The 15,956-nt window shown below is 34.7% G+C and overlaps 3 protein-coding genes and 1 long non-coding RNA gene across 5 annotated transcripts in view; 1 reads left to right on the top strand and 3 right to left on the bottom strand.

Moving 5' to 3' along the window:
• Nup205 (nuclear pore complex protein Nup205) overlaps positions 1 to 9,609 on the bottom strand; it is a 28,147-nt gene extending 18,538 nt beyond the window's left edge. The window contains exons 1-11 of one of the 2 annotated variants that reach the window (XM_087346734.1): positions 9,490 to 9,609; positions 9,124 to 9,278; positions 7,562 to 7,730; positions 6,041 to 6,259; positions 4,969 to 5,149; positions 4,201 to 4,337; positions 3,389 to 3,571; positions 2,627 to 2,730; positions 1,659 to 1,781; positions 1,072 to 1,269; positions 234 to 427 (exon numbers count right to left, since the gene is read on the bottom strand). In XM_087346734.1, the coding sequence (XP_087202860.1) occupies positions 234 to 427; positions 1,072 to 1,269; positions 1,659 to 1,781; positions 2,627 to 2,730; positions 3,389 to 3,571; positions 4,201 to 4,337; positions 4,969 to 5,149; positions 6,041 to 6,259; positions 7,562 to 7,730; positions 9,124 to 9,278; positions 9,490 to 9,499 (1,673 nt within the window). In that variant the 5' untranslated portion in view covers positions 9,500 to 9,609. The remainder of the gene's footprint in view (positions 1 to 233; positions 428 to 1,071; positions 1,270 to 1,658; positions 1,782 to 2,626; positions 2,731 to 3,388; positions 3,572 to 4,200; positions 4,338 to 4,968; positions 5,150 to 6,040; positions 6,260 to 7,561; positions 7,731 to 9,123; positions 9,279 to 9,489) is intronic. The other variant, XM_087346735.1, reaches the window with a different exon arrangement.
• A 96-nt stretch (positions 9,610 to 9,705) lies between these two features.
• On the top strand, positions 9,706 to 11,150 carry LOC147874279 (uncharacterized). Its single transcript, XR_015534611.1, has 2 exons — positions 9,706 to 9,949; positions 10,779 to 11,150. It is a non-coding gene; the product is annotated as an uncharacterized LOC147874279 (long non-coding RNA).
• Positions 11,151 to 11,973: 823 nt separating this feature from the next.
• wrm2 (wurmchen 2 transmembrane micropeptide) lies at positions 11,974 to 14,230 on the bottom strand. The gene has a single exon (XM_087346740.1). It carries the CDS (start codon positions 14,228 to 14,230, stop codon positions 14,057 to 14,059), a length of 174 nt encoding a protein of 57 aa, XP_087202866.1. The 3' UTR covers positions 11,974 to 14,056.
• Positions 14,231 to 14,268: 38 nt separating this feature from the next.
• wrm1 (wurmchen 1 transmembrane protein) lies at positions 14,269 to 15,511 on the bottom strand. Its single transcript, XM_087346739.1, has 3 exons — positions 15,362 to 15,511; positions 14,933 to 15,192; positions 14,269 to 14,435 (listed from the first exon to the last, which is right to left on the bottom strand). The coding sequence occupies exons 2-3, from the start codon at positions 15,162 to 15,164 to the stop codon at positions 14,269 to 14,271; spliced, it is 399 nt and encodes a 132-aa protein (XP_087202865.1). The 5' UTR covers positions 15,165 to 15,192; positions 15,362 to 15,511.
• Positions 15,512 to 15,956: the final 445 nt, after the last annotated feature.

Genomic DNA, 15,956 nt, shown 5'->3' with positions numbered 1-15,956 from the left:
TAAGAACACCTCTGGAATGTTAGTGTACTTGAAAGAGAACACCTTACAAATCTTGTTACACAGATAATCTTTCAATTAAATAAATCTTCCCATTTTGACAAAACCACTGATGCTTTCCAAGTAACACATTCACATCTGTCAATTTTCGGTCATAATATTATTCTTATGAAATCTGAAAGTGTTGCACAATGGGATGCTTAAATACAAGCACATAAATGTCTGTTATGTAGTACCTGTTCAGTGACTGGAAGAAATGATCCCAAGAGACATTCACTGAGTTCCCCAGGACGTTTTGTTTGAGGAGGTTGAAAGCATGTCGAGCAGCCTGTGGGTGTGATGCCAGGCTGCACAGCATCTTCATGTATGGCACAAACAGAAGTGCTGGCAACAGGTCAGCACACCCACTTACAAACTTGGACAGAGATGTCTGTTGCAAGAGATACAAAACACAACTGTCAATTAATGGTTGCTGAGTACATCATTGCATAAAGAACACTTAATCAGCATGTGGGAGAGCTGTAAATCAAATCCTGAAGCTGACAGCCGTGTGGAGAAATAAATAAATACAATTGTATCTATGTTCTTTGCAGTACATAAAATAAAAAATGATGACGAAGCATATATTGGCCTATCAGCATGTTTAATCACTGACTGTACTCAGAGATTGTGATGAAGTATGGTATTGGCTGTCCACATTAAAGGTTTCACACAAATGTGATTTTGGATTTTATCACTCTGAAATAATCCAACTTTATAATATGCTGAAATCAAACTTTTATAATTTTAGTCAAAAAAATGGTTCCTATTACAAAAAATGTATAAATGACACAAAACAGAGATCAATAAGAGATGCAATGTCTGACAATAATTTCATTTCCAATCAGCAAACAAGGCTGTTTCAATAACATTACCCTGAAAGACAGGGTAACAGTGTAAAATATATATATATATATAATGCAATGCTGTGGATTTCTAAATTATACATTTAAAATTTATTAAATTATGCTCACATCTTCCTGCAATATATCTGGCCCTCTACAGTGCTAGCAATAATTCGTAAGGGCAGCAAACCTGTCTGGTTGATGAGCGGAAATGGTAGGATGTGGATCCAGATGCAGCCGCAGGCAAAACGTCAGCTGATTTCCAATAATCCAACACTAAATTCAATTTCAAATGCCCTTGGGTGTTGGTGTTCTGGTACAACCGAGCTATAGCAATCAGCAGGTGCTCATAGTGACGAGGGAGGTGAGACGGAGGCTCCAATCCCTCCTGTTTAAATGAAGAACAGAAAATGTGTTAAAATATTCTGTACACCTAAAACACAGAATTCAATACATACACAGAATATCTAAACTTTCATGAACACCAGTTTATATGTACAATCCTACAAAACTAGATTGCATCTATGGGTCTCAGATGTGATATTCAACCTGTTGGTCAGCTATCTTAAGAATTTTCATTGTTTCCCTCAGTCAATGCAGGGAAATGCTGGGATACACCTCAAAATACACCATGCCTGCTTTGTTTCAAATTATATCCAATTAATTTATGAAATATATAAGGGAAGACAGAAAGTTTGTAAAAGTAGTTTTGTCTAACTATACATCAGAATACTTCTCTTATCTATGCACCAAAATCAATCAGAGTGCATATCTTACATGGGTGTAAACTTGTATGGTGCGTGCAGTCTCATCTGCTCTATTGCGAAGGTCTTTCAGTTTTAGAGGCATCAACACAATGAAGTCAGTCAAGAGGCAATGTAACCGTTTTATATAAAATTCCTGGAACAAGAATGAAGCATACAGCAGTGTCAGCACCTGTTCACCTTCAATTAGAATAAAATTACTTGGTAACACACTAAATATCATTTCTTCATGTTAGTTACACTGCATTTCTATTTAAAAAAGAAGCTCTGGTTAACATAAAATCTCTCTAAATTTAATCGATAGTATGCATTTTATTTACATTACAGAAGACCCTAGTTACACTGTGAAACTGGATTTACCATAGATACAATCATGTCCCCAATCTGAAAATTAAATTAATGTTATTTTCATTTATAATGGGGGCGTTCAAGCAGTCTCTTAACACCCATGGTATAACAAGGGTCTATTAAATTATTAAAAGCATTTATTTCAGTTTCTCTTATTTAGTTTCAGGGATAGATCAGTTCAGGCTTTAACGCTTGATACTTAAGATTGTAAAAACTGGCTTTTTCAACTGAATAAGTTATGTAACGCCAAATGGTAGGATAATGAATTGAAAGGAGAACTATGGAAAGTCATGATGAGCTGTCAGAATAAGCAGTCTGTGAACAAAGATTAAGAAGTGGAGTATTCAAAGTAAAGCCCTAACCACTCAATTACATTTGGTAGTTCACACTTTATTCTGATTTAAACTTCTTTTCTGGAACATGCATGAATGGCATAACATAACTGGCTTTTAAATAGATTTAAAAAGCACACTTTGTATCTAAATTAACCAAAGAATCAATCCTTATTAGTCCTAATGCATTAAAGTAACAATCCAATTTGTTTTGGCCAAACATTTCTATGATTGCCTTTCCTCACATTCATTGAAATTAAATATATACTAACCAAGAGACCAACTAAACTGATAAGCTTACCTCTTTATAAACAGTCTCATTCTCTAGAATCGTATGATGAAGAAAATCAAATGCTTTCATGTCAATGGCTGCATCCACAAGTAAATCATCATCATCAATAGAACCTGGATTGTTGGTACAAAACACACAGTTAAAATTCCAAACTTTTAAAAGACTACTTTCTACCCAACATTTATATCCCCCCCCTCCACCCCAAGTTGTTTTCTTCAGTTGTGATTGGTATTAATAATGTTCATTCTTCACCCAAAATGCTGAAGCATGTGATTTTGTGAGAGAAAAATTAATAATTTTCTTAATCAAAACCTGTAACCTAAGTCCTAAAATTTCTTCTGCAGGAGGGACAAAGAAATGAAGTTTCTTCAGCAGAAAAAAATTTAAAAGGATGGGTACAAAAATGTTATCCCAAATTATGTTTTATTTCATATAGAAACACAATGGGGTTGAGGATACACAGATGACAGGTTTGACACTAGTCAGAACATGCATGAATTTTTCCACATGCCCTTCCATTCCCTCACTGCTCTGACCAGATGTAACATTTTGTGAATGCAAGGAAAAGTATGAAAGTAGACCTCCGCTCCACACACACAGGTTTGGAACCAACATGAAACTGTACATCCCTTCTGTTGGTCATAATCAAGAAACAGAATCCTCTCCATGGGTACCTCCATCTCATAAATAAATTCTTTATCACTGCCAAGGCAGGCAGGAGGCAAGAAAGTATGAATTAGAGGCAATAACCACTATATATTTGGCACTTACCTTCTTCTGGGTGAAAATTTGAGGGTGCCAGATGAAGTGTGGCCAAAGATAAACCCCAGGCAAGATTTACCAGTCCCTGTAAACCTGAACATTCCCAACCTCTGCCACCAGAAGGGGGCAGTTGATGTATCAAATCTCTGATAAAGTCTGGTTCCGCTAAGAGTGGCAACTTCTGCACAAGTTCTGCAAGAAGGAGGCAGCACAAGCAATTACACTTGAACAGAATGTATTACTACCTGAGAGGAATTATGTTTAGAAGTCCTGAAGCTAATAGAACAAGAGACTAAAACATGAAACCTAATATTCTTCTATGGAATACTTGCCAAATAACATAGCAGGATATATAACTTTCTGTATTTAAATCAGAATCTAAAAACATCTAATAAAACTTACTTTCTTCCAAATGTTTCTATTTATATATATATATAGACAGGTAGTAGAATTATAAATTAATAATTATACATTCTGGTGATGTATTCCATTATTAATACATAGAGATATAGATATAATTCTAGTATTTTGCATTGTTGCTATAGTTATCACTTTGAACAACCAAAAAAGTTTACATTATACAGGTCTACATGTGCAAATTTCAAGACTGGAAAATGAAATTCATTATCCTAATGTTGGACAATGTAAGCTCCTGTAAAATGTTGGTCGATTTCTACCAGACTATACAGCGCAATATCCCAGAAGAAATACATTTTCAAATATTTTTATACTCAACTCAAGATGGGTCAATAAATATGTGTCTGTACTTTCGACTACGAGTTACAATATACTTTAAGCTTCAAACAATACCAGACACTTACGCTCTCCATTCTCTCGTTGCTGAAGAATACTCAAATCTAGAGCATACAGCAAAGCCATTATCAGGGTAAGAGTCACATTATCAATACCTCCTGTAGCATCTTCTTGCAGAGTTGTAGCTTTCAAGTGACTTATCAACCTGGAAGCATGATTCAAAGATACTACCACAAATCACTTAAAAATGTTTCAAAATATAAGTAAATGGGAACAACAATAAACATAATAATATTAGAAAAAACAGTACTGTGTAACTCTGATGTTAGTACTTACTTTTGAAGAAAATTTTTTGGAAAGTAGAGTTAATTTTTGCTTAAGTAACGTCAAAATTGACAACTGAACACTTTTATAAGGACAAATGTGTATGTGTCAATTTATGTATGCAAAAGGATTTAAGACTCTTAGCACCTGTATGAAATTCAAATGCAAAATACTTAACACATGAAAATATTACAATATAATTATCGGAATGTAATGTGGTATTCTAAGTTATTTAAACACAAATATGAGGACAAATAAGAAAAGATGGAAACTGGAGCAGATGAGAGTAATGTAAAATACTTCAAGACGAAGATATAAGAAATATTCCCTTCACTAACCAGACTGCACTAATTTCAGGAATTTGTATCTATGTCTCCAGTTATTTCCAGACTTCAGTGAGATTCTGATACTGCATGTTGAATAATGTGTACAATGGATGTTATTGGATGGAGCAAAATAAAAATGTTATTTCTACATTTCATATCAAGTATTTAATCATGAGACTAACATACTTGAAGGTAGGGTCCTTGGGGAGACCACACTGAGCTGCCCAGAAATAGATGACATCTGCCAGCGTCTGCCGAATACCAGTGAACAAATCTTCTACCTGACGGTAATGATGAGGACCACCGAGGGCTCGATTCTGCTGGAGTAGCTCAATCTCCTTTGAAAGGTCCAGTGTTTGTAATAACTCTGATTGGAACATAAAAACCATATGAATACATCAGTTAGTACATACTTAGCACACAGCTGTTTACTAATCATCCTTTTCAAGATTTCCTGTTACAGGTGTTCCAAGATCCAATGCTCGACGTATTTGCCTGCTGCGACACCTACCAACCCTGGTAACCAATATTATCTTGTTTGGAGAAAAATCAAATTGTTTTACTGAACCTTCACCAGCATGAGAAAGGACTGTAAATGCAGTGGATTTATGGATGCAGTTGAGAAATGAACATAGTGGTACAAACTAAAAAATAAAAATCTGTTTCCAATTTTCAGCTGGTAACAATATTACAACTGATCTGAAGCTCTTGGTTTCCATGGTAGAGATTCAACTATCACAGTAGTGTATTTTTAGGTGTTCTTCACACTTCATATGGGCTCAACCATGTCTGCCTATCTCTCTTGTAGTTTTCCTTGAAACAGGATAACAGTGACCTACATGATATGGTCAATAATCTTGACAAGGATGGGGTTTCTGGCAAATGACACATGGGTTACTTCAGCATACACATGCAGTCTTTAATTAAAGTCCAAACCATTGTTGAATTCTGAGCAAAAGTAGAATGTGTCAATTTTTAATGAAATTCCACAGTATAAAATTTCATAAAAAATTAACACAGTGGTTCTCACTTGTACAATGCAGAAAGATAGGTATACATGGTGCAGCTAATAAGCACATTTTTGCAAACGCTCCAAAAAAGCAGTGACAGCCCAACTTCAAAATTTTTTATCAACTTTTCACTGAGAAAATTTATGGTGTGAACCTCCAATTTAGTCCATTTTATCTTGATTTTCATATCCACAAAACAAATACTTGAACTCTGAAATATATTTAAAAATTTCAATTGCTCCAGTTACCCAGAATCTTGTTGATGAGGCCATACTCCATAAGTTCTTGCGTATATTCAGTGATATATGTCAACACTTCTTCAGAGGAATCCATGGTCCAAGAAATGCCTCTTCTGGCCTGGACAAGTGCACGAAGTGTTGTTGCAATTGATTTACGCCCATCATAATACAGCAGAACTGCTACCAAGCCACGTGTCAGTCCAGGGTAATATGGCATTTGCTGTTCAGCTTAAAATAAAATTCATGTATTATTAAAAACCTGTCTCTTAACCTGAATCCGTCCATTGTTATGGCAGCCCAGACATTACATATTTATTTTTTACATACCCTGTCACACTTCTGTCTTGTTTTATAGTGTGCAGGATGCTGGCAGATAATGCAAAAAAGTTGCTTCTGCCATCTTTGGTAACATACTCAGGTATGAGTCATTACCTTTCCATAATCCATATGACCACAGACATGGACACAGAAAGCAAGGCACAATAGTAGTATCCAAAACGGCAATCTAACATGATCACAAAACTCAATTCAAAGTGTTTTGTTTTAGTAGATTTCTGCACTAGTATAGGAGATAGTCTTTTGCAGGAAATTCATTATTCATAATTTCTTTTGAAAGCCATTATAAGCCTCTCATACTCAGAGTTTAAAAACTCTTATTATTATTATTATTATTATTATGAATTGTTTAATTGGTCCACAAGCAGCCAAAAACTTCAGGCGTGTTGCCGTCATAACTCCGATGCTTGCAGCCCAGATGAAACTGTAGTCACGGCTCGAACCACGAGATGGGCGGCTACAGTGAGTTGGGGTCGTGCGCCCGTAGTAGTCGGAGCGACCCAAGAAGCACGGCCTTTTGCATCCGGCTGAGTAGTGCTTCAGCGTTACGCTGGCATGCCGGAATGAGCTTGATGTTAGCCAGCAGTGACGACTTGACTCCTCCAAGAACTCCGATTATGAGGACGATTAATTTGACAGTGAATCCTGGGTACAGCTGTCTTAGCTCAAACACAAGGTCTTGATACTTGGTCCGTTTTTCAGCCTCCTTCACAACTATGTTGGTTTCAGCCGGGGCCGAAAACTCGATGACATACATGGTGCATCCAGAGGTATCGATGAGAACGATGTCAGGTTTAGTGGCTGTTAACTGCCTGGTAGTGGGGAACGAATAGTTCCAATAAATTTTACATTTGTCGTTCTCAACGACGGACTCAATGTCCCCAGGAGCGTACGGCAAAACGGGTGTCTTATCTATGCCGTAAAAGTGTCTCAGGTGGTAGTAGAGTATACGTAAAGCAGCGTTATGTCGATGAATGTAGGCGCAGCTGGCATAATGTTTACATGCCGACAAAAGATGCATCAACGTCTCTGGTTATTATTATTATTATTAAATTATTATTATTATTATTATTATTATTATTATTATTATTACCCATTTACTGTGTTTCAAATAATAATCAGCAGCAATCTATATCTGAAGTTTAATACAAATGATAGGACAATTAGTAAGAGAACCAATACATAATAATTTACCTGTGCACAGAAGATCCAGGGCTATGTATTCATTCAGGTCATACATATCTGATATAATGATTGCTTCATCCACCAGCTCTTTTGGCAAAATCTGGTGTCCAATTCCAGGAAGTGAAACACCTTCAGTAATCCCTTTGTACAACTCTTCACGACTCTTAGAATTCTTGGGCTATGAAAAAAAGTATTGCAAACATCAAATGTCCAGAAATTAACATACAACCACAGCAAATATTCTTTTCCTGTCCCTTGTAAAGTAATTAAAATATAATGGGTTAGGTGAATAGAATATAAAATTATATGAAAGATTAAGGCATAGATATGAGGAAAATAATAAATGAAAACTAAGAATGATTAACCTTACAAAGATTGGTTTCCATTTATTTTCAAAATATAACCTCAAATGTTTAATTACCACGTAAAAAAATTTCAACACAAAAGAAACTTTCATACATAACATGTACACACATTATAAACTACCATCATACTGAATTTTACATGTCCAGCTTTGATAATTCTTTAGCCACACTGCACAGTTTGGATACTGATTTTCTCTTAAACAGTTTCAAAAGAAGGGGACAGATTTTATATACAGCATAGTAATGAGTATCTTGGCATCAATTATCTGTGGTCTCAGGCTGTCTTAAAACAATCTGGAACACACATATTCAATACATTATCCCTAAACTAAGCTCGGCAAGTTTTGCTATGAGGGCGGTTGCAGCACTCATAAAAACAGAAACTTTAAAATTAGTTCATTTGCTTACTTCCATTCCATCATGTCACATGGAATCATTTTCTGGGGAAATTCAACAGACAGCAAAAATTTATTTTACATTCAAAGGAGGAAAATTAAAATAATGGCAGGCACTAAAAGGAGAGCCTCTTGAAGGAAAGTATTTAAGAAGTGAAGTTTAATATTCTTCCACTACCCAGGGAATTCTAGCTCTCGCTATTATCATTTGTAGAGGATAACATGGAAAAATTTCAAACAAATACAGATATCCACAACATAAGAACAAGATACAGATACAACTTTCATGTGCCAAATTCTAACCTCCGTAAACATCAAAAAGGTGTTTACTATATTGGAATTAAGTTATTCAATAATCTTCCACCTACTATCAAAAGTTTAAATCACGACATAATAGTGTTTAAGCCAGTAGAAGAATTTACATCACCCAAAAAGTCTCAACTATTATAAATACTTGTAAATAATAATGATGATGGTTTCTCTTCAATTATTTTGCTGTAATATTGTAGTTCCAAAAATCTGTAAATAGTTGTTATAACTATGTATTTATATTTGTACTAGAAACAAGTATTGTATTTGTGCTATGACCTGTTCCACATCCTTGGCTTGTGCCTATGAAGGATCTATGGAATGTAAATAAATTCTATTCTATTCTAAAATGTATATATATTTTTCTTAACTGATCACAACACTGTCTTATATTGAGCACAAATCAATTCATCACCACCAATATTGCACAACCTTGTTTTTCCAAAATTTATTGACCATGTAGTACCAGCATGTAACATTACTGCAAAAAAAAAATTCTTACTGGGTTTTTAAGTAATGTGATGAAATTTTGTTTGTGTTTCCGAAGAACACCTTCCACCTGCTTCAGCACACCTTGAACAGGTCTGGAAACAACTGCTTCAACTATACTCTGCATCTCTTTATATGGAGTCCATATATCCTCACTCTTCACCACTTCTTAAAACATAAAAAAAACTTCAATCATGTAACACTAACTGAAAATGGTTATATTAGCATAAATTGCAATATGTATTGTATTATTACGACTTGTTCAATATCCTATAATCATCAGAGTAACTTATGAATCCATGGAATGTAATAAATATGTGGATATTTTTCATCACTAAAACAATTCTTAAAGTCTATGTAATGTTTCATTATATATTACCTTCTGACATAATTATAAACCTTGGGAAGAATAATTAATCACTAGAAATTCAAATAACTAATCACAATACACTTTTGCAAGCCGCTCCCTACATGAACGTTACGGAACAGGAAGTCAAAACTCCATGCCAAGAACTGACATCAAAAGTTACCTTGAATAAATATTTCCCGCTTCATGATCACAGAATTTCCATCCTCTATTAGCTTCAAATTTTGACTCGTCTCCCACAGTGAATTCAACTGTCAGAAAACAAATGAAAACATGTTACAGTCTTTAACATATAATTTTTATCACTAAAACGGCCCTAATCAACAGCTATATAAAGGACCAAAACAGAGCAAATCTGTGCGAGTTGCCTAGAACCAGCCACATATAAGGTCTTATCAAACTCCATAGGAAACTAAAAACGCAAATCATGAGTTTCTTTTAGAAATACTGAGTTTTCTGTATTTTGAAAAAAGTGAGTTTTAATCCACTCCAAATTTTTACGGTTTCCCATATTCGGAGGGAACTTTCTTGTTACAAATGACCTGTGAAGTGTACCATCTGTGGTTATTACTGTCCACAGACATGATTCATTACCTTGTTCTTATCAGTCCACACCTGGACTGTCGTCGTATTCCGGTTTAATCATGTCCTAACCTTACTTTTAGAAATTATTTCATAGTCGGTTCTGTGAAAACCTGAAATGTCACCTATTTTAATATTATGCACCCACACACAACTTGGTCTAATCGCATATTTTACATATCTTGCAATTTCTGTGTATGGTGCATGTCTTGGTCATCCTTAATTGGCCTAATATATGTTGAAAAGCACATTGTGCATGCCCTTCATTCATCTCTCTTCGGAAGAACCTTTGAAGGATTCACTGCACAGTTCTTGCCCACAGGAAATAATACATTTTATTGGCACAATACCACACACATTGACACATGAATTAGCCAAAGTATTTCATCAACATGAATTGTTCCAGCAAGAATTGATCTGAAGCCGTCAATAGCTCACAGCAACTTCACAACTGTACTCACAGATAACATAATCTTGTACCTAACTGGGACCAAATGCTACATTTAATAGGCAAGAAGCTTAAGGTTGACAAAGCTTTGGCAAAGAACAAACATTAGACTGTACACCTCCACCACCTTAATACAAAGCTCATGGCATCATGGATGCAAATAACCTGACAGCTGTGAATGAAATGCAGGGGCATACTGGCTACAGTTATGCACAATGCCAATTCCAACCTTATGAGACTGGAAGTGATGATATGAATTATATTCTTGCAGGTTGTGGCACCATGTGGACTTGGAAGAATATGTAATCTACATCTTCTGGCTGAAGATGGAAACAGTCCAACCTTCATAACAACTATTAACTGGGATAAAAGAATTTACAACAGGCATTTTTTTACTGTATATTTCTGTATATAAAAGTACAATAAAATCATAATAAAATGCAATTAAAACCATTGAGTTGCATTAATAAACAAGAGCATAGACTGGAAGTGTTTCAAAATGACAGGCGTGGATGATTCATTTTACTGTATTCACTCAATCCAGTATGCCAAGGTGAATTGTTCAAAAGAATGACACACTGATTCATCATTTTTTCTTTGACCTTGAATGATTTACTGATTCAGTTGATTCAATACCTCAAAGGGATTTTTGCTTGTTCACTTTGCAAATGCATTACTTCTCATGCAATTTAATCTTAATAGCCCAAATTGTCATCATTATTTCAAATTCTTATTTTGTGGGAAAGAAACGTGATCTTGAATTTGTCCCGTTTTCCAGAGTTCAGAGTTAGTGTAGGTGAATCACAGAACAAGTCAGGTTGGCAGAGGTGAAATGATTCAATTAATACACTGAACTGAATGATTTGTTCATGAATTATCCACATATACAATATAGTAACTGATAGTGGACATGGAATTCAAAGTAGAGTATGAGAAATTCTTCAACATATATATTATCAGTCATACCACTTGTGAACTGTGTCTAACACATTAATAATAGTGCCAAAGTTCTTAATTTAAGAAAGTAGAATATTACTACCTTCCTTCACTTACAAAACATCCCCTCTTAAACACCTCATATGATCATAACAAGGCACATAAATAATGTACAAAAAGGAAGAAAAATTGCCACAATAATTAAATTATTTCAAAAGACTTTGTTTAGATTTCACTGGAAACTGGTATTAGGTTTTAAACAATGGACTCATTTTTGCAAATGGTTAGTTCCTTATTTATAAATAGGAGCTTGTAGTATGCAATATGCGCATAACCCCGTTAGCGTTAGCATAATTTCAGTTTTTTAAATTAAGACCGTGTACCATTTCCAGCAATACGCCTTGTGCGCAGGTATGGTGTCACCTAGGTAGGGACGATGCTTGCGCTTGCGCAGGACTCCGCCCTCAGTTAGCTTTTTGGTTGGTTGGTCAATATGCGCAAAGCTATGCACTTGAATCAAATAGCCCGTGGAAGTGATTAAGGTTCCTTTCCATTTTTATTATGACAAATCCAATGTGACACAGACACACACACACACATACACACGTGTAATTTTATACCATAGACTTGTAAATTTCTACTGACTTTGTAAAATTCTGTAATATTCTACTGGACGGAATAAAGCCAGTCCCACTAACTTTAAAATATCTTCAGTTTATTTTGAAACACTCCACCTTTCCAACACTGTGCATCTACATGACAATAAATATCAGAACATTTCATCACACAAAATATTGAATATGGACGGAACAGAGTAAGTAATGTGGTATGTAGTTCATGGTTGTTTGGGATGATTCATCACTGTTTTACTGCTTGGAATGATACAAGTTAGCATTTGTTATAATATTGCAAGTTTCACATCTTCAGTGACCCAATAACATATAATGAATTAATGACAGTGCACCAAAGTTAGCTGCTAGTAATGTAATATATTTCATTCATTACTAATCAGCTACAATAGCATTTCACTATTAAAAATTGACATACTACACCTTAATTTAAAAGAAATTACTAACACTACTACAACTGACAGAGTAGGTACTTTACATAAATGGCTTCCCATTAGTATCTAAAACAAAAGTCAGCAAAGCTGTTGGGAGTATTATACTAATATAAAATAATAATCCTAAAAATTAACTTCTAGATACCTTCTACAGCTATAAAAAAATGTATCAAAATGAAAAATGCAACAAAACATTCTGAGTCTCATATTATACAAGTGGCCCATGTGTAACCCTTCATTATCAAGAACATGTTCCATGGATTTTAAGGGTCATTAACATTAGCTGCAAATTTAAATGATCTCAACTGTTTTACTTATTTGCATTACATTATATACTTTGTTTTCTAAAATGTAGAATAAGTAGCACTGTAAAATATGTGAAAGCCAAAATTTAAAAAATACTTTACTAAAGACCAAATAATATCATCAAATGCATATCTTTGAAGTCCTTTGATTAATTCTGGTGATACAAGAATTACCTTGTGTTTCATTCACATGAATTCATTATAAGGCCACTTTATTAATGTATCTAAATACAGTTTTGGGCTGAGAAGACAGTATTCATGTTTTACAAGAATATTCAGGAAAATACTTGTAGATATAATAATTTTTATATCTAGGAGTTTACATAATGCCTTAGCTTATTTTGTATGGATTATTGCTATAATATCAAAAGTGACATAGGATAACAACCAGCTATGTGTGATTGAACAGGCACATGCACTCTTAGGCACTGCATTAAAGATGTATTTATATTTCAAAAATGAGCACATGGTAAACACAAATTCAATAATACCTAACATACTTAAAACACACTCCACTGTGTTAAAAAGTAGTCAACACACATTTATATTTTAAACAAAATAATTAATTCCCTTACCACCAAAGCACTGACATAGAATTAATTCTGTTAAGTTGCAAGTTTAATCATACAAGATACTTCAGGCTACCCTCCCAGACAACAATTTCATGTTTTGTCTGAAAAAGTCTACAACCAGAAAAAAATTAACCTTGAGAGTATAGCTGAGTTTTTAGAAATGGTCCTGTTCATATGTTATAATTTAAAAATTTGTGTTTTGAAACTCATCTCCATTACATTTTACCTACCCTATAGATAATGGACTTCAGATGTAAAGCAATTACCCACTTTTAATAGTTCTAATGAAACAGCCTTATATATTGTGCTGTTTTAAGTTTAGTTGCTGGACTCAGGTACCATCTCTATGGAACTCATCTTTAAATCCCAAGAGCAAACTAGTACAAGCTATTCAAAGTGCAGGACTCTTGTTGAGATATATGGGAATGCTCAACAGATCATTAGTCACAGTACAGGGCCAATATACTGCTCAAGTTCATTATATTATGAGGTACTAAATGTGTTGCTCACTTCAAGAAGCTGCAGACATACTGAAAACTACTGCATAGCAATAATAATGTATATTCCATAAATCTACCTAGTATGAGAATTCTTGTCCCTATATTCCTTTTTAAAACCATATAAATTTTCTAAACAGACTAATATTCTTTCTTAGGCTCAGGATACAGAGGGATCAAGCATATGAGACTTTCTGTTCATAGGTTCTATCCTGCCAATCAAACTCTGTGGGTTTGGCAGTATTACGTGTCCCGCAGAGGCGTGGTCCAAACTTAAGTATAACCACAATTACTCCCAGGAGCACTACCATTGTCAGTGCAGTGACAGCTGGCCAGTAAACATGAAACATTTTGGCTCTTAAAAATATGAATAAGAATACTATCAAACTTAAAGATCACTTTCTTTTTTGTGTGTTAATTCCATATACTCCAAAGGTATTTCTGCTGTGTCAAACACCTGCTGTGGAGGCAATGGATACTTTTCTAGTTCTGTGTAATCCAGTGGTGGCTGCTGATGTGGAGTCTTGGTCCAGATTGGAAGAATCCAACGATTACCTGCAGCAGACAATATACCTAGCAGAATGAGTATTGGGGGGGGGGGGGGGGGGTATATATATATATATATATATATATATATATAAAAGCTCCACATTTTTACTATGAACCTTGGTCAATTGCATCTGTCTATATACAGCAGTTACATAAATATTATTCCTTTCATAATACTAAATACCCACAGATCAGACTCATAAATTGCTGCTTTCAATTTCAGTTCCACATTGGAACTAATTCAACACCCTACTGACATTGCGTAACATCTGTAACTGATACAGTGTCACTAAATAACCTAGGATTCACTTCACCACAGATGATGTTGCTATGACCATCAATTCAATTGCAGCTCACATTCAAGGGATGCATTTTTTTCAGGTTAACATAAATAAGTTATCTATAACCTTTGGGTGATTTAAAATGCATCGATTTCCATGTCAGGACCTTCTGTATTAATTCTTGTTTGTTTTGTTAAAAAAAAAGTGACACTTTATACTTGCCTGTATTACTGTCTTGCCAGTACTTCTTATATCTTGAGCAACAGCACAGCGCAATGTTCAATAGAAACAGAAAAGCACCCAAGACGGTACAAATTGTTATAGTCACATAAAATGATGTAAAGTCTCCATAAATTTTCTCATGCAATCGTGGATTGTGAGTACTAGTAAGAAACGGAAACGTAGGTGTAGCGGTTGTTGATGTATAATTCCATGGAGTGTCATACGTGGACATTGTCTTGGCTCGTACTCATAGTCTGCAACTAGAACGGAATCAAAATATACATACGCTCCTCAAGTATATCAACCAGTATACGGGGGCACTCATCATCTACATAAATGGGTGTGTTTTGCATACGTGTGAAAATAAACCAATTTCAAACAGTTGTAATTGCATGAAATTATGGCTACCAAAACTCAAATATTACTTACATGTCGGGCTTACTACTATGCATAAACAGAATTAGAATTTCCCACAACACACAAACAAAACAATCTTAATAAAAACAACGCCCTTCCAAGGCTTAGCAAACATTCCATTCACACAACGATGAACGTAAATTTAGACACTCCTAAGACGAACATAGATAAACCACCTAGTAAGTAGACTATCCTGCCATCTCTCCCTCGGAAGAAATACCCTGTCAGACGACGGTAGCTCAATCGCTATGAAAGATACCACCACATTCCCTCTCTTTAAACTTATTTCTTATACACAAATAAAGTTTTTAAATCCTAAAATTGTGAAGATCTTACTCCATTTTCAGAAGACGCGTGAATCTTGTTGAACTGTGAATAGAAGAGAATAACAAAATGTGTTTGCAATCCATAGATCTTTCATAGTAAAAGCCAAGGATGTGGAACATCATAATAAGAATACCAGCAATTACTACTACTTTCAGCTATTTACTTAAATATTTACAATATTTAATAATCTTAAATTTAAGTAAATTCTTTTACAGACTAGAATGGGTAATTTTTTTTTATTCTAGCTTAAACAGTTGTAGAACATGATTTAAACTTTTAA

Source organism: Zootermopsis nevadensis, unplaced genomic scaffold (assembly GCF_977971745.1).
Source record: "Zootermopsis nevadensis isolate Lab colony 2312 unplaced genomic scaffold, Znev_1.0 Znev_ptg000010l, whole genome shotgun sequence".
Classification (NCBI taxonomy): domain Eukaryota; kingdom Metazoa; phylum Arthropoda; class Insecta; order Blattodea; family Termopsidae; genus Zootermopsis; species Zootermopsis nevadensis.
The sequence above is the reverse complement of the archived record's forward strand: the minus strand, read 5'-3'. Positions and strand labels throughout refer to the sequence as shown.